The sequence below is a fragment of the Myxine glutinosa genome, chromosome 5, assembly GCF_964187855.1.
Source record: "Myxine glutinosa chromosome 5, kmMyxGlut1.1, whole genome shotgun sequence".
Classification (NCBI taxonomy): domain Eukaryota; kingdom Metazoa; phylum Chordata; class Myxini; order Myxiniformes; family Myxinidae; genus Myxine; species Myxine glutinosa.
In genome coordinates this window covers 29,854,073-29,872,704 of record NC_136265.1, presented here as the reverse complement: position 1 = coordinate 29,872,704, position 18,632 = coordinate 29,854,073, and the positions used below count along the sequence as shown (strand labels likewise).

The following is an 18,632-nucleotide window of genomic DNA, read 5'->3' as shown; positions in this document are numbered from 1 at the left end:
AACTCTCCCTCCCTCCCCCATCATCTTACACTACCCCTCCCCTGTCATGTACCCGATGCTCCCCCTCCCTCTTCCTTAACGGTATGGACCTCAAACATCCAGGGCCTTCGCTCAAACCTGACTGATCTCTCCATACAAGTTGCTTCTGACAAACCAGACGTAATCTGCTTAACAGAAACTTTCCTCCTTCAAGATGTCTCTGATTCTTTAATATCTCTTCCTGGTTACTCCCTCCTGTGGTATGATAGACCTGAGCCTCGTCCTGGTGGTGGGGTGGCTATCTTTATCAAAAACTCTCTTCCTCACTCTCCTTGCACTGCCCTCTCTCAACCCCACCCCCAGGAGTACCTCTGGCTATGGCTTCATCTCCGCTCCCACCTTTTGTTCATAAGGGTTCTGTACCGTCCTCCAAACAGTGATGACTCCATTTACATCTCCCTGTCTGACAACATGGATCAACTTCTATCCACTCATCCCAACTCTCTTTTCCTCACATGTGACGACTTCAATTGTCATCATGCCACATGGCTGGGTGTGGGTTCCTCTCGCACGGAAAATGCACACACATACACAAAGTATGTGACCTCAGCAAAGGACTTCTGCGACACACTGGGACTGACACAATCTGTCAATTTCCTGACATGGATCTCAGTCAATGGAGTATCTTCTCTTCTAGACTTGGTTATGACAAACTTCCCTGCAAATATCTGCTGCTTTTCTTCTGCTCCAATCGGTTATTCTGATCATTTCCTTGTTGAAGTGGACATCTCTCTGGCCATTCTCAGAGAGCCTCCTCAGTGTCGACGAGTCTGGCATTTCACTCAAGCCGACTGGCACAGTCTTCAAGCAGCCATCAATCATCTGGACTGGTCTCCCATCTCGACTGCCTCTGACATCAACTCTTCCTGGGAATTCTTCCAAAGTAAACTGCTCTCTCTCTCATGTACAGATTTATCCCATCTCGTCTTCAGTTGTCATATCCTTCCTCCCGTTCATGGTACACTGAAGCTTGTGGTGAGGCAGTTGCCATGAAGCACCTTGCCTTCACCTCATGGAAGGCTAATCCAACTGAAGGAAATCTCAGTTCCTTTCACAAAGCTTGGAACAAGTGTGTGTCTAACCTCAGGAGAGCCAGGAAACAATATCTCTCCACTCTCAAGACTGAACTCTCAAACCTGTCTCCCTCCTCCAAATATTGGCGGCGTCTGGTCAAATTTGTTTCTGGTGTTTGTTCTCCCTCCATCGCCTCCTTACCTCATCCGTCATGTGAAGTCCTTCCTTGGCACACCTGAGCTCCTCACCACATACAAGGCTTTCATCAGCAGCTCAATGGAATACTGTTCTCCCCTCTGGGCTGGTGCTCCTTCCTCACACCTCGCTCGGCTTCACGCTGTGGAAATCAAAGCTTTCAGAATCATTGGAATCTCCCACGATGAAGCTAACTCCGAGGGCCTTTCACTCACTCATCGCAGGCAGGTTGGGGGTCTTTCTGTCTTCTACCGACTCCTCTCTGGCCTAGCTACCCCAGCTGTCTGTGGTCTGTCCCCCAAATATTGCTGCAGGTCGCACAAGAGCTGCCTGCAACCCTCTTATGGTTAAACTGCCAAAATCAAGACTCTCTATTCACCTTCACTCTTTCATTCCTCTTTTCCCCCGCCTCTGGAACAAACTCCCTCACTCTATTCAATCCCACTCCTCCCTCCAGGTCTTTAAATCAGCTGTTCACCACCATCTCTTGTCTTCCCCCATCCAAAACCTTGATCATTTCTACCCCCATTAATTCACCCCAGATCCACTTTCTTGAATTTCCGACTTCTTTCCTGAAAGTCCTAGCAGTGTCCATGTGTTTTGTATCTCTTCCCCTGTCCCTCCTTCCCGTGCCTCATCCCCCCCAAGCCCTCTCCCTCCCACAGATCTACCGATGTCCCTACCCTAAAATGTTGTACTTGAATGCTTCCCTCTCTCTCCCAATCTTGTCTCCCGCTACCTTTATCTTATGTTGTATATCAGTTTGTCTTTGTGTTTAATGTTAGCTCTTACACGAACCTCGATCTTGTATACAAAAAAAAAAAAAGAAGAAATTGGAGGAAACACACCAACACACACAATTTCTCTTTTATTATTAAAGACAGATACAATGCAAAAACATCAAAATTAGAAGCATTAAAAGCAGATCAAAAGTTTTGGCTGATTAATGAAAGACATTGAAAATCAAAATCAAATAAAAACAAAAGCAACAAGAGCAATCAGAGATTGCAAACCCTCACCAGGATGCATTTTCAGTGGTTTTTAAGGCTTTTGTGCTAAAACAAATATGGCGGCCGAACCACGTGACTGATGACGTCATCATTATTTTTCTAAACTAATTTATTCCTAGATTATGCTGAAGATATTTCATCTTGGTCGGATGAAGTTTTGTACTTGTCGAATTATGACGTCATAATGGAGGCACCTATGACATAATCATTAACATGTTTTATTCCCCATGGAGAGTTCTTTAGAAGGAGCCATGTCTCAATTTTTTCTATTCAGCACTTCCAGAGATATAGAGGTGCAAAGTTTTTCTGTTTTTTCAAGATGGCGGACAAACCACGTGACCTATGACGTCATAATTATCATAAAAATTTTATACAGGTGGAGTTGCACCGATGGTGAAAATTTCCTGTCAATCGGACCAACGGTTGCAGAGAAAATCAAATTTATTCTGTGCGGACAAACAGACAAACAGTCTCAAATGCAATACCCTCTCCTCTGGCGAGGGTAACTAGTACAGAAATCGGTAGAGCGCAAACCTCCGCCAAGCTGAAGAGTTTACGTTTTGTATCCCGATAGGTCGGATCTGCATCCGGACCTGAACCAAAATCTAAACGGCTTGTTCTTGTCATGAGTCATCTTGTCTAAGGTTTTGTCATGAGTCATCCACAACTTTTTGAGATATCCTGCTACATATTGTTTTTGTCCCTATCACTCAATGGTGAAGAATCACTTTAAAAATGTAAAAGTTCTCGTATCCGGATCGTCATCAAAATCTAATCATTTCCTCCTTGTCACACCCCAACATGTCCACCAAGTTTCGTCCGAATCTGTCCACAACTTTTTGACATATCCTGTTCACAGACAGACAACCAAGAAAAATGTCGTGCCGAGCAAGATACTTGCAAAACCCGAAAATGAAGTTGACCTTTGGCCTATTTGACCTTTTGACCTCAATATAAATAGGCTTCTTGCTTATGGTTCAGTGGATGCACCAACTGTTAAATTTTGTAAAAATGCTTTTTTTTTTCTTTTTTTTAAATTTGGACCTGTAGTCAATTGGCATACAGACAAATAAGCAGACAGAATAACGCACACGACCAACCAATATACCGTGCTTCAAAATCTTCGCTTTTCGCAAGTAGCAGACATACAGGTGTGAGGACAACCTACATCCGCCTTCAGTGACAGCGGAAATCAGGAGGGAATTATTCTATTTGCTCTTTATAATGAGAATTATCTCGTTACACAGACTGAGTCAAATGGGACAAAACGGAGGGAAACTTGGAGAAACGAGGGACATGGCAGAGAACGAGAGCAAAGGGAGGACACAGAGGGTGAAGGAGATAGATACAGCTGAAAAATGTGGGCTTGGGGATAGAAAATATTCCACCTGTACCTTTACTGTATGTAACTCTTTCTCTGACCTGATTATACTCTCACCAGTCACCACCATTACAATAAAACAACACAACAGGCATTTTAAGTCCATTTTCCCTGCTAGAGCAGGGGTTAGCCTTGCGGGCCCCATGACAATCTTCTCCATTTTGCCCTATTTTCTGCATCTCCCCTTGTTAACCCCCTAGCCCGCATTTCTTCTTACACCACCTTTAGCCAAGTCTTTCTCGGTCTTCCCCGTCCTCTACTTCCTTCTACATTCATTTCAATAATCTTCTCAACCAGTCACTTTCATCCTTCCTCAACACATGACCAAACCATCTCAACCTGTTTCTCTTCACAGCATCCATCGCAGGCTCTATTCCCAACATCTTTCGCAATTCATCATTTGTCTTCCTCTCTCTCAACGATACTCCGCACATCCACCGAACCATTCACATTTCCACCCTTTCCAGCCTTCATTGCTGCTCTACGTTCATTACCCATGTCTTGCTCCCATAAATCATAACACTTCTCACACATGCAGCATACACCTTTCCCTTCAGCTTCAAAGACACTCCCATCCTCATCAGCACGGCACTCAGTTCCCGAAACTTCTTCCATGCACATCTCACTCTAGCAACCGTTGTCGAGTCTGATCCACCTTCTCCATTCAGCATGTCTCCTAGGTAGCAAAATGTTTTCACACCGTCCAGCTTCACGCCGTCTCCAAGATCGAACTCAACATTTCCTCCATCTGCAGCTCCCTCTGTGCACACCTTACACTTGAATGTAGCTGCCACACTGGTTCATGACCCAATCAAACCACTACATTTTTGATGAACCCACTCAGCGCACATTGTACATTGAATGGATTTCACTCCGACACCCTTCCTGCACACAGCACACGGCCACTTCCCAGTGCCTCGGTGGTCCTTTAGTCCATCCACATACCCCACCAACGGCTCCCAACAGACTATCTTTCATTGACATCCAACCACTTTTAAGCTCAACCACATCATCCTCTACCATACTCAGCCTCTCTTTTAATGCCTCCCTCACTGTCACCTCTTTCAACCTCCACACCTTCATTCTCGGTTGGTACTTCACCCGCCGAGCTCTCTTCGCACCTTTCACCCTTACGTCGCAGCCAACCAAGTGGTGCTGTGAAACAGCCTCCTCCCCCGGGATCACCTTTGTGTCCCGGTGGTGCCCCCTATCCACCACCATTACAATGATGATCAAAATATCAATGGCCTCCACCTCAAATCATAATTCTATGGTCCTTCGCTGATGATTATTTTTCAGTTTGTCTTGAATTTCGACTCTCTTTCCATCTTTGGGTTTACACTTCCCCTTCTTAAATTGTTCTATTTTCCAGGTTCCTTTCTCCATTGGTCTTCAATATAGTTTTTTCTTGGGAATTGTTTGCGGGTTACTTTCTCTTCCGGATGCACAGCACGACAGGAAAACTTAGTGTTCATAGTCTTTAAGATTAATATTCTTGTAAGTATTTATCTGAGTGTCCAGGCTGTGCTCCTTATCTGGGCTGGCATGATATCCGAGAGGTTATGCGCTCTTGCCTCTGAGCTGTCTTGCCTGGGTTAGAATCCTGACCCAGCTATAATCTATCATCCTCATGTTTTGCAGGTAGGGTGAGGCCTCAATGTCTGTGCTGTCCCTCGGATTAGACGTTAAATGGTCGAGCAGAGTGGGTTCTCCCAATTGTGGATCCTCACATGTTTATGTGAGGTGGCCTGACATCTAACTGAACAATTAATACACGTACCACACTTTTATGACTTCTCACGGGTATGTATTCTCATGTGACTCCGACAATGCGAGTTTGTACGGAAAAATTTGTTGCAGATGCTGCATTTAAACGGTTTCTCTCCAGTGTGAATCCTCATGTGTGATTGCCAGTTTGAGTACTGAATGAATGATTTATTACACACACTGCATGTGTGTGGCTTTTCACCTGTATGGGTCCTCATGTGATTTTGCCAAGTTGAGTAAGTACGGAATAATTTATTACATATGCTGCACTTGAATGATTTCTCTCCAGTATGAATCTTCATATGCACCTTGTAGGTTGAAGAATGTATAAACGATTTGCTGCATACAGTGCACTTGTACGGTTTCTCTCCAGTGTGAATGCTCACGTGTTCCTTGCAGGTTAAATAACGGAGAAACGTTTTACTGCACACAGGGCACTTGTACGGCTTCTCACCAGTGTGAATCCGCATGTGTGATTGCCGGTTTGTCGACTGATTAAATGATTTATTGCACACACTGCAGTTGTATGGCTTCTCCCCCGTGTGAATCCTCATGTGTTCCTGGCAGTTCGCATTCCTACTGAATGATTTGCTGCACACAGTACATTTATACGGCTTGTCCCCAAAGTGAGTCCTCATGTGTGCGTGGTGGTCTGTAATGTTATTGAATGCTATATTGCACAACGTGCACTGAAACGGTTTCTCGCCAGTATGAATACTCATGTGTGCCTGGAATGTTGACTTCCACTTTAATGACTTATTGCAGATAAGGCACTTGTATGGTTTTTCTCCAGGATGTTTCTTCATGTGTGCCCGGTAGAGAGAATTCTGAATAAATGATTCGTTGCAAACATGACACGTGTATGGCGTTTCACCAATATGTGCTCTCACGTGATTTTGAAAGGTTGAGATGTCGGAGAATAATGTGAAGCATACACAACACTTGAACTGATTTTCTGAAGGGTGGATCTTCATATGTACCTGATACATTGACATGCAATCGAATGTTTGATTGCACACGGAGCACATGTGTATCTTTTCAGAAGTGGGAATCTTCATCGGTTCTTCCCCATGAACACCGTTTTGTTTATAATCCATAGAATTGATACTGTCGCTCTTCTCGTGTTGCTGCAAAGAATTCTCCGTGAATGCAACTCTATTCTTGGGAGAGGAGAACATCCTGAAGATCGGTGCCCGTCTCTCTGAGGATTGGTCAGAAAAAAAGGGGATTCGTCACAGGGATGAAAAACACACAACACACGAGGATGCATTTTAGAAAGCAATGAATCAGGAAATTTACACTTTTATTAAGACTTCACCTGGAAGCCAATCAATATATTTTTGAGCAAACCATTTACTCTTGCAAATATTTTAACCATGCCAGTGGAGAGAGAGGTATAAAAGTGCAACATAATTGTAAGTTTCAGTAATAAAACATTCATGAGATTTCAGGGATTGAGACTGATGAGTTCAAAGACCTTTTCAGAGGGATTATTTACGATTCCATTGGGAAATTACAAGGTTATGGGATCTTGCTCTTCACTTTAAAGCGTGGGCGAAATATAAAGTACAGCCTGACCCCGCTTTTCGCGGTTCCACTATTCATGGAATCCACGTATTCGCGGTCGATAAAATGCGACACGTTTCTCTATTCGCGGAAAAATGTCCCGCCAATTCAAAGGTTTTTTTTTTTCTTTTCGCAGCTGTATTCCACGAAATCGCGGTTTTTCCCCCTATTCGCGGCCATGTTCCGCGAATTCGTGGTTTTTCAGGGGTGCAAAAAAAAAATTCACGAGCCGCGAGCTTGACACATTTATAAAACCCATCTTTCACTAACCATGCATAAATCAGCTGGATGTACGCAAAAAAAACTTGTACGTGCCGCGAGCATGACCTGCTCCTGTGTTCGCTGCCGTGTGTTTCGCGTTTTCATGGCTTTTTCGGGATATTCCATCATTCACACTGTGAATAGCTTCATGTGATATTCCACTGTTCACAGGAAAGCAATGTTTCGCGAGATATCCCGTCATCCACAATGTGAATAGCTTCACGTGATATCCTGCCGCTGTTCACAGGTAAACAATGTTTCGCAGGATATCCCACCGGCTGCATAACAAACACATCATCCCTGCGAGTTACTGTACAGAATGAAAACACTCCACAGCATATATTTGTGCAATTAATTGTCTCCCTTTTCCCCCATTGAAACAACTAGGGCATGCCCGTACTATATATATATCGAAAATTATATCCCCCCCCCTCTATTTACATGAAATGGTTTGGTCCAAAGCGAACGGCTTGCGAGTACGGTGACAATCCCCCCCCTCTATTTACATGAAATGGTTTGGTCCAAAGCGAACGGCTTGCGGAGTTTGGTAAAGAAATCGCCATAGCTCGGTAACTACTTCTCCGATTAATATGAAACCTTGAAAAGGCACATCCTCAGGTCCCCAGCAATATACCTGGCAAGTTTCAAGTATATCGGACCCGTGGTTGTCGAGAAACAGCGGTCACAGACACACAGACAAACACACACACACACACAGAGATTACTGGAATTATAGATAGATGGCACAGCATGCATTCATGGATTTTCATCAACATTCGTGGGTTTTGTCTTGCCATTTCCGGGACTTTCATCAACCTTCGCGGATTATCGGCGACATACTTGGGATTTTCCTCACCATTTGGGGGATTTTGCCTCGCCATTCGTGGACTTTGCATCGCTATTCTCGGTTTGTTCCTCGTTATTCGCAAATTTTCGCGACTCGGGAACCTATCCCCCCTTTTTGCATTGAAACAATGCCCCCCTATTCGTGGGTTTCGCAATTCGCAGATTTTCCAGGAACGTATCGTATCCCCCGCGAATAGCGGGGTCCGACTGTATATTCATTCCGAAAGAAAAAAATCTTCGACATTCAGTTTTAGACTTTTGGACAGTCAGTTAAATAGATAGATAAATTAACTGTGGTGAATGCTCTCTTTGGAGAAATCAGATATAAAACAGTGGAGAAGAATGGATTGGCTCTACCTTCCACGATCATGGTTTATGTAAATAATTAAATAAATAGACCCAACCATTTCCCATTGTCATCAAGTTTCTATTTGTGTTCCTGATTTTTATTATTCTCCAACTTAGTTCAATCTAATACCTAATGCACCCAATTTGGTTGTACATATATCACAAATTGATGTTCACAAATTATTGTGATTCAATAAGACAGTGTACCCAAATTGAACAAATCACCTACGGCAGGATCGTCGGTCAAAGAAAAACATTTATTTCCTTTATTTTATTGTTTACCAAATGTGGAAAAGCCATTTTGTTGCATAAAGATTTCTGGTGTTGTATTCACTGTGTGTCTGCCACAATATCTGTGCAATGGTGGCAAGAATCACTGTCTGAGATGATGGTACACCCATGGACTGTCTTGCCACAAACCGCACACCACCCAGCAGTTGCTGAGAAAACCTTATGATTCAGATTGCTTCCAAAATCCCCATTCATACACCTTACAGTCAAGTCAATCTCGTACGACAACCAAAACTGCTCTCATCAAATCCCTCACATCTTTTTCATGGCAAGTTTTGACGTTCTAAACAAACACGTTCTTCGTTGTTTTTTTTTTTCAATACTCTTCAATATACTATCCTCTCGATATATTCTGGACTAAATAATTGTGAACAAGGTGGAATTAGGAACACAAATATTAGGAAAATTAAAAGCCTCTTTAAACTCACCCTCTGCATTGAAAGATTCATCACTCAGCTCTTCCTTCACATGGATGTTGTTTGAAGTTGGAAGAGAGTTATCATGGAGATGTCTGCCCTCAACGGCATCCATTGCATCTGCATAAAATTCAAGGTTCGAGCATCATAGCATTTTAATTCATAAATATATGCCATGTTCATCATTAATGATTGCTTTCCATTTTAATTAATATGGTTACGTTTATGGGGGTAGGCAATGGAATACCTTAATTCAGTTAGATTGTATAGGGTAGTGTGCTCCGTATGCCATGTAGAAACCTTCCTGTAACTAAGTAGGGCCGGATTTCACGTAAGTGTATATTTGTCTCCGTGCAAGGGGTGCAGCTATGCTAATTAGTTAGGGTATAAGGGTAGACTCCCTGTGTGTAGTTGCCTCTGTAGGTTTCCCCTTTGTTCCTTATGACACTGACAACACCAGCCATGCGATCAGCGCTTAAATTAAATAAAGCGATCGCCGACCGGATCCGGACATTCTACCACTACGACACCGCCCAGCGAATCATCTCAATGGGCGCGAAGAGGGCCGTGAGGCCACACCCGAAGGACGATTGGTTAAGAAATGATGGGGTGAGCGGGTGGGCGCTCGGTGGTTGGATCGCACGTGACGTCAGAACATTCTAGCGCCAAGGACACAAAGGACACGGCCCGCCATTTTCGCTCTCTCTTGTGCTGGGTTTGATTGCGAGTGGATGCATTCTTGGTCCTGGCTTCCATTGCATGCAGTCGCACTTCTCTCTCTGTTCCGGGCTACACGAAAGGCGGACGCAATTTCCTCTCCTTCGTGTTGGCTCCGTGACGGCTGTGCTTGGTGCCGTGTGCACCTGAAAGGAACATCGGGGCTCGGTGCAGCCGAGTGGGAAGGACGAGGAAGGAGTTTGGGCCTGTTCGCTTCGCGTCGGCGGCTGGCGGTGAACGCCACTTCGCGCCAACGCATGTTTTCCTGCGCAGGGACGCGGGACCTTTGGCGACCCTGGACGGTCACGGAGACAAGAGCCGAGTACCAGCTAATATTACACACATTTTACTTTCATTTATTACCTCCGCCACCAAAGGTGGATGTAGGTTATGTTTTCACCACTGCCTGTTTGTTGTTTGTTTGTAAACAAAATATCTCAAAAAGTTGTGGACAGATTCGGATGAAATTTGGCAGAGATGTAGCGCATGTCACAAGGACGAAATGATTAGATTTTGGTGAGGATTCGGATCCGGCTACTAGAATTTTAAAAGTGATTCTTCACCATTGGGAGATAGGGCCAAAAACTATACATTGCGGGATATCTCAAAAAGTTATGGATGGATTTGGACTAAACTTGATGGACAGGTTGTGTGTGTGACAAGGAAGAATCGATTAGATTTTGGTGAAGATCTGAATATGGGTTCGGATATGAGAATAATTTAATTTTTTTAAGTGATTCTTCACCATTGAGTGATATGGCCAACAAGGCGGAGGTATGTCCTCTACTGAGTGCCATTCTAATTTCTCCCTGTGTCTGTATTTGAGTCCGCAGGGGACGCCTCAATTCGGAATTAGTTTTACCGCACATTCTTTGTTATCCTGGCATTTATTTTATTAAACTATTATTTGTTGCATTTTAATTGTTGTGTTGTTGATTGTTCTGTCTTGTACGTTTAATTGTTGTGGGGATCGGATAACCCCCGTGCCGCGTCCGTCCGTGCAGGTAAGCCTTGTTACACTCCACCCTCACGCGTGTAAAAGGAACCGCCATAGTTTGGGTACGCCTCGGAGTTAAAGCTCAGTCGGCTATCCGTCACCCAGGGGTCTTGATCCCTGGGACGCGACAATATTCATATTCCATTTTCATTCAAAACTCAGCTAATCGATGCCATAAAAGGGTCCATGTGTATGTGCATCCGAGCAAGTTCCACCTATTGGTTGGAAAGCTTGCCTGACTCCACCCACAATTTCTATACTACGGCCACCATTTTGGTGCGCACTGCTATGCGAAGTCAAAGACATATTTCGAAGCTGTGAAATTCACAATCGTCACACCCTCTCCTCTCTACCAGTTTTCCCTTCAGTGTAAAACAAACAAAACAGTTAATAGGATATTTAGCTGATAGGCATCACAGGCCTTGTGAATATAGGCTTTGGCAATCGAGGTAACATTCTGTTGCTCACCTAAAGTGCTTACTTCTCATAAACTGCTCGAGCATTATGCTGCTTGGTTGTTGCAACTGGGAGAAGGGACTTAACCTTTGTTGAGGGTATCATTTTCAACAAGGTAATCCAATCAAGAGTTTTTCGCATCGCGTCACCATTTTTATCTGAATCTCACTGATACTCCACTCTCAATGTGTGACAAATTTGATTGGTCAAGATGGTATAAAATTTTGCCCAAGTACTGCTAAACTGATGGTTTTTAACTCAACTGGACGATCACATACTGAACCCTCCGGCGTCCGTCGTCGTCGTCTGTTAACTTTTTGACGTTAACACTCCAGCGTCCACAAATATCAACCGATTCTGATCAAACTTGACATGCATCATCCTTACCCCAAGGACCAGGTTGGTATTACATTTCAGCCCGATCCGTTGTAAAATGGCGGACATAGGCGACAATTTTGTTTTTAGTCATGAAAACGACGTTAACACTCTAGCGTCCACAAATATTAACAGATTTTGATCAAACTTAGAATGTTTAACCCTTACCACACAAGGTAGGTTGCTATTGCATTCCAACCCGATCCGTCACAAAATGGGCGCCATAGGCCGCTATATTGTTTTCAGCTCCGAAACGACGTTAAGACTTTATCTTTAAAGTTGTCCAGTCAGTTCAGTTGAGTTCTGTTTCCCTGGAAGCTCTAGTTTATTGTACAAACAAGGCAATTTGTGTTCTACAGTCAAATATATGGCATGATTCAACTGAAATAAAATAATAATTTTAAAGGCTGTAAAACAAATGAATAAATAAATAAATAAAAACCTAATCGGAAGTTTATAGCCATTGACTCTTTTACACAACCTTATTGAATAAATTTATTGTCTTGGTGTGTCTGCGCAGCATCGTTTTCCTGTCATTTTGCTTTGTTAAGCTTGGTTTGGTTTGGAAAATGTCATTGGGGTCAAATTGGTCAAAATCTCGGTTTTTATCATTTCAGCTTCCACCATGCTGTCCTAAAACCCCTGGGAATATTGTGAAAAGCAAAGCATACAAGGCCAAAAGATAATGTTGTGGAATCCAAAGCCAATAGCTCACAACAAAATTCCCATCATTGCCTTCAATTTGAATGATATCATTTTAGATTCTTACCTTCTGAGGGAGAATCATTTGTTGGTTCAGATTCCACCTTCACCACCACAATAGAAGATTCTGCCAAGAAACAAAACATGCTTTAAACAAAACATAGAACAATGGAATAAAGACCATGAATAAACAGGACATGAAAGAGCAATAATTCTCAAAGTGCACATGACCCTTGACGTTTGGTCTTTGGCACCAAATATGTAAATCGGTTTCTCTTTGTACTGCAGCCTGTGCTTGTCACATACCCAACCTCTCCATCAAATTTCATCTGAGTCGGTCCAAAACTTTGTCTGTGAAGACAATATCTCAAACAAATGGACAGGGGCTGAAAAAATCAGTTCGACAGCACATTCAAGATGGCGACGGCGCATTCTGGGGGTGAAGCTCAAGTGGTGAAGTCAGAAACTTTTCAAAACAACCTTCTTCAGACATCCAAGGATTCTTTGAGCAATGATCATGTGAAGCAGGAACCGTGTGATTCTCCACCCATGGAGCCAAGCAAAGGTGCTCAGCTGCTCGAAGGTCGCACAGGATTTGCCAGTGACCCTCTTCTGGTGAAATTGCCAAAATCAAGTCTCTCTGCTCACGTTCACTCCTTCATTCCTCTTTACTCACACCTCTGGAACAAACTCCCTCTCTCTTCAATCCCACTCCTCCCTCCACGCCTTTGAAACAGCTGTTCATCACCCACCATCGCTTATCTTCCCCCATCCAAAATCTTGATCTGTTCCACCCCCGTTAATTCACCCCAAATCCACTTTTTCTTTGAAATACCCACTTTTTTCTTTCCTGGAAGTTCCAGCAGTGTCCATGTGTTTTATACTTTCCCACCTCCCCCCCACCCACAGATCTTCCGTTGTCCCTGTTATCTGCTGTTGTACTTGTGTGCTTCCCTCTCTATCTCCTATCTTGTTTCCCGTTCCCTTTTTTGCATGTTTTGTCTGTCCGTTTGTTTATATATTTTTTTGTGATTGATGTTAGCTCTTCCACGAGCCTCGATGTTGTAGACAAAAAAAAAAAAAAAGGGGGGGGGGGCGAAAAACACAACCTCCATTGACCTTCGTGGCAGAAGTATTTAATGACATTAAATCTATTCCTGTGTAATTGTTTGTGTCATCATTTCATGCACCACCCAAAATAAACCGTGACCTCTTTGTTTACAAATAAATATTCCATACAGGACTGTTAAGGTTTTGCCACGCGGAAGGTGTGCTCCATGGTGCGCAACCCTCCCTACTGGTAGGAACACACAACAAAAGGTTGAAACCGAATTTGACTCTCAAGAGAATACAATCCAGGACGAGAGAGACGGAGAGAGACGGAGAGAGACGGAGAGAGACGGAGAGAGAGAGAAACAGACAGAGAGAAACAGACAGAGAGAGAGACAGAGAGAGAGACAGAGAGAGAGACAGAGAGAGACAGAGACAGAGAGAGAGAGAGAGAGAGAGAGAGAGAGAGAGAGAGAGAGAGACAGAGAGAGAGACAGAGAGAAAGACAGAGAGACAGAGAGACAGAGAGACAGAGAGACAGAGACAGACAGAGAGAGAGAGAGAGAGAGAGAGAGAGAGATGTATCCTGCTGGTTGTTTATGAATAATCTGAGAGTAGAATGCCTGCATTGGGCATTTTGGTCCACCTTTTACATTATTTTCCATCAACATCATATCTCGTGTCCATCTTGCCTTCCTCACCACACTTATGGATTTCCACCATTATAACAGCAAGCTGCAGTGAATGCTATAAAAACGCAAACTCAGGCAATCGGTCCCTCTGCAAAGCACTCTTTGCATGTTCCATTGAGTTATCATGTTGCAAAAAGACATTATTAGCCCCCGTTGGACTTCGTCAGAAACAGGGGCTTATGGATTTGGGTCTCGTCCGTCTGCCTGCAGCTATATCTCAGACGTGTATGGACCAATTTTGTTAAAAGTTGGCACAAAGACATTACATGACGGGATACATATGCACATCATTTTATTACCACTGGCGGCCATTCTAGTTGTAAAAGCCCAATCTTGAACACGTCCTCAACCATGTCTCGGACATGCATGGACCGATTTTGGTCAAACTTGGCACAGAGATAAGGAATGATTGCTTACATATGCACGTCATGTTTTTTTTTTGAGATCAGATTCAAGATGGCCGACTGGCGGCCATTTTGTCACTCAAACGTGTCCCCCACTATTTCTCGGACATGCATGGCAGAAACAAACTTGGCAGAAAGACAATACATGAGACTGTGCATATGCAGAAGATTTTGTTTTGTAATCCGACTAAAGATGGCCGACTGGCGGCCATTGTTTTATTCTATTTTTTTTCAAAACCAGAACCAAGAAGCATCTTTCATGAATTTTTATTTATTTATTCTGATTACTCTTTTCAATTTCGCCCCAACCACCTTTAAGTACAGTTTACAAAAACTTATCAGAGCATTTTCAACTGAATGACAATGTTCTATTAACTGCAGTTTATATATAACTTATTTTATACATAAACATTATTAAATGTTACACTGTTTGTGTAATTCAGTATGTCTCCCCCAAAATATATGAACATTTAATCTCTTCTGCGCGAAATTTGCATTCCCAATCGAAAAGGTCATACATGTCACGTGATCAACTTATCTTACACAATGTATAACTACGTGTCCCACATCATTAATATTCATGACCGAATAAGCCAATCGTACGCAATCTTCCATGTCACATGACCACTCAAGTCAGTTGAGCATACACATAATCTTGTATTTGTGGACTAACTAGTCCTTTAACTGCGTACAGCAAAATTACTAAAAAAAACATTTTATGACATTTTATGGGGTTTATGACATTTTATGTCTTTTTCTCGTTGTTCTCCCATACCTGGCCAAGCTATTATGGCCTTGCACACCTCAGGTCGAGATGTACTTTAACAAACTTTTGGTCGTCGCATGTTTGCAGCGAGTCCCCAAACACGTGATTCACGCGCGTTTCCAATGGCAACGTGACACATACGCAACCCCGGTTCATATTTAAAGGGACGAATCTGCTCCGTTTAAATAAAAGATCCTCATGAACGGTCGAAACATCCGATAACCCGATATCCACATGATGAACGTCACACCTGGTGTGCAGATTGGAGAATTACATGTACCTGGACGAGAGAACCACGTACCTGGTCCCGTGTCAGTCTCGTCCCCTCCATCAGGAAGGTTCTGAACGTCCAAGATCTTGAACCCACAGATCTCATCAGCCCCACCTGGATCACCTATCTTCCCTCCATCAGAACTCCACTTGGAGTCCGAGGATCTCGCGTCGTGGGCGCAGCTCGGGGGGTCTCGGTCCATGACCCTCAACACGGAATACAAACCACGACGATCTTTCACTGACGGTCGAGGCAGCTCTCGCAAGATCTAAACCGGAAGTCACGTGGATATAAACCGGAAGCAAGTTGCCATCGGACGATCATTTCTCGGCATATTTTTGATCGATTTTCAGAATTACTCTTTTCCCACTTAAGTGATGGATCTCTTGGAAAAGTTAATCTCATATTTTTATGGTTGTGATGCGATAAGTGATTTTTTTTTCCTTCTTTCAGATCTACATGAATCTATGGATGACACATTCTTAACAATCCATTACATACACAAAAATGTGGCCCTCTGTTCGAACAATCCCTTTCGTTTTGGCGCAACTCCCTTTATTTATTTTAACGAAGTACCCGTTGGCACTTCCTCTACATTATTTTACACCTTGTTGCTCAAACTTCCCTTGAACTACTTCAAGCTTTGTCCAACCTTTAAAAATGCCATTTACTCCATTTGGTCACATTAGAATTAACCTTTGGAACCCCTTAGAATGACCCTTAAGAACCTTTTAGAATCACACACTTTGTTGTATTTTTTTTTTTTTTTTTTTTTTGTATACAAGATCGAGGCTCGTGAAAGAGCGAATATTAATCACACAGAAAGACAAACCGACACATAAAACATATAACATCGGGAGCGGTAGACAAGATGGGGAGAGAGGGGGAAGCACACAAACACAACATTTGAGAGCAGGGACCGAGAGACATGGAGACATCGAGAGATCTGAGAGAGGGCGAGGGCTTTGGGGGGGGGGGGCATGGGAAGGGGGCGGTGGGAGAGGTATAAAACATATGGACACTGCCAGGACTTCCAGGAAAGAAGTTGGAATTTCAAACAAGGTGGATCTGGGGTGAATTAGCGGGGGTAGAAAAGATCAAGGTTTTGGATGGGGGAAGATAAGAGATGGTGGTGAACAGCTGTTTTAAAGACCTGGAGGGAGGAGTGGGATTGAAGGGAGTGAGGGAGTTTGTTCCAGAGGCGGGAGAAAAGAGGAATGAAAGAGTGAAGGTGAGCAGAGAGCCGAGATTTCGGCAGTTTAACCATCAGAGGGTTGCTGGCAGATCTTGTGCGACCTGTAGGAATATTTGGGGGACAGAGCACAGAGAGAGCTGGGGGTGCAAGGCCGGAGAGGAGTCGGTAGAAGACAGAAAGACCACCTACCTGCCTGCGGTGAGTGAGTGAAAGGCCCTCAGAGATAGCTTCATCGCGGGAGATTCCAATAATTCTGAAAGCTTTGATAATTACCCTTTAAACCCCCTTAGACTTACCCTTTAAACCCCTTTAGGACCTTTTATAATTACAATTACTCTTTAAAACCCTTCAAAATTACCCTTTAGAATTACCCTTTGGAATTAACCTTTGGAATTAACCTTTGGAATTAACCTTTGGAATTAACCTTTGGAATTAACCTTTGGAATTAACCTTTATAATTAAACTTTAGAATTACCCATTATAATTAACCTTTAGAATTACCGATTTATAATTAACATTTAGAATTATCCATTATAATTAACCTTTAGATTTACCCATTATAATTAACCTTTAGAATTACCGATTATAATTAACATTTAGAATTATCCATTATAATTAACCTTTAGATTTACCCATTATAATTAACCTTTAGAATTACCGATTATAATTAACATTTAGAATTATCCATTATAATTAACCTTTAGAATTATCCATTATAATTAACCTTTAGAATTATCCATTATAATTAACCTTTAGATTTACCCATTATAATTAACCTTTAGATTTACCGATTATAATTAACATTTAGAATTACCCATAAGAATTAACCTTTAGAATTATCCATTATAATTAACCTTTAGAATTATCCATTATAATTAACCTTTAGATTTACCCATTATAATTAACATTTAGAATTACCGATTATAATTAACATTTAGAATTACCCATAAGAATTAACCTTTAGAATTATCCATTATAATTAACCTTTAGATTTACCCATTATACTTAACCTTGAGAATTACCGATTATAATTAACATTTAGAATTACCCATAAGAATTAACCTTTAGAATTATCCATTATAATTAACCTTTAGAATTATCCATTATAATTAACCTTTAGAAGTATCCATTATAATTAACCTTTAGATTTACCCATTATAATTAACCTTTAGAATTACCGATTATAATTAACATTTAGAATTACCCATAAGAATTAACCTTTAGAATTATCCATTATAATTAACCTTTAGAATTATCCATTATAATTAACCTTTAGAATTATCCATTATAATTAACCTTTAGATTTACCCATTATAATTAACCTTTAGAATTACCTATTATAATTAACATTTAGAATTACCCATAAGAATTAACCTTTAGAATTATCCATTATAATTAACCTTTAGAATTATCCATTAAAATTAACCTTTAGAATTATCCATTATAATTAACCTTTAGATTTACCCATTATAATTAACCTTTAGAATTACCCATAAGAATTAACCTTTAGAATTACCTATTATAACTAACCTTTAGAATTACCTATTATAATTAACCTTTAGATTTACCCATTATAATTAACATTTAGAATTACCCATAAGAATTAACCTTTAGAATTACCCATTATAATTAACCTTTAGAATTACCGATTATAATTAACATTTAGAATTACCCATAAGAATTAACCTTTAGAATTATCCATTATAATTAACCTTTAGAATTATCCATTATAATTAACCTTTAGATTTACCCATTATAATTAACCTTTAGAATTACCGATTATAATTAACATTTAGAATTACCCATAAGAATTAACCTTTAGAATTATCCATTATAATTAACCTTTAGAATTATCCATTATAATTAACCTTTA

At 41.7% G+C, this 18,632-nt stretch overlaps 1 protein-coding gene across 1 annotated transcript; it reads right to left on the bottom strand.

Moving 5' to 3' along the window:
- Positions 1–2,103: 2,103 nt before the first annotated feature.
- On the bottom strand, positions 2,104–15,867 carry LOC137427762 (uncharacterized). The gene is made up of 4 exons (XM_068117479.2): positions 15,595–15,867; positions 12,449–12,508; positions 9,147–9,254; positions 2,104–6,607 (listed from the first exon to the last, which is right to left on the bottom strand). The coding sequence occupies exons 1-4, from the start codon at positions 15,764–15,766 to the stop codon at positions 5,427–5,429; spliced, it is 1,521 nt and encodes a 506-aa protein (XP_067973580.2). The 5' UTR covers positions 15,767–15,867; the 3' UTR covers positions 2,104–5,426.
- Between the last annotated feature and the right edge of the window lie 2,765 nt (positions 15,868–18,632).

What these genes read in the sequence shown, in the direction of transcription:
- LOC137427762 (XM_068117479.2), bottom strand. Translation starts at nt 15,766, where the DNA reads ATGGACCGAGACCCCCCGAGCTGCGCCCACGACGCGAGATCCTCGGAC. An exon ending in CGAGACTGACACGGGACCAG is followed by an intron (nt 12,509 to 15,594) that starts GTACGTGGTTCT and finishes GTTTCTTGGCAG; the next exon opens with AATCTTCTATTGTGGTGGTG. An exon ending in TGAATCTTTCAATGCAGAGG is followed by an intron (nt 6,608 to 9,146) that starts GTGAGTTTAAAG and finishes ACCAATCCTCAG; the next exon opens with AGAGACGGGCACCGATCTTC.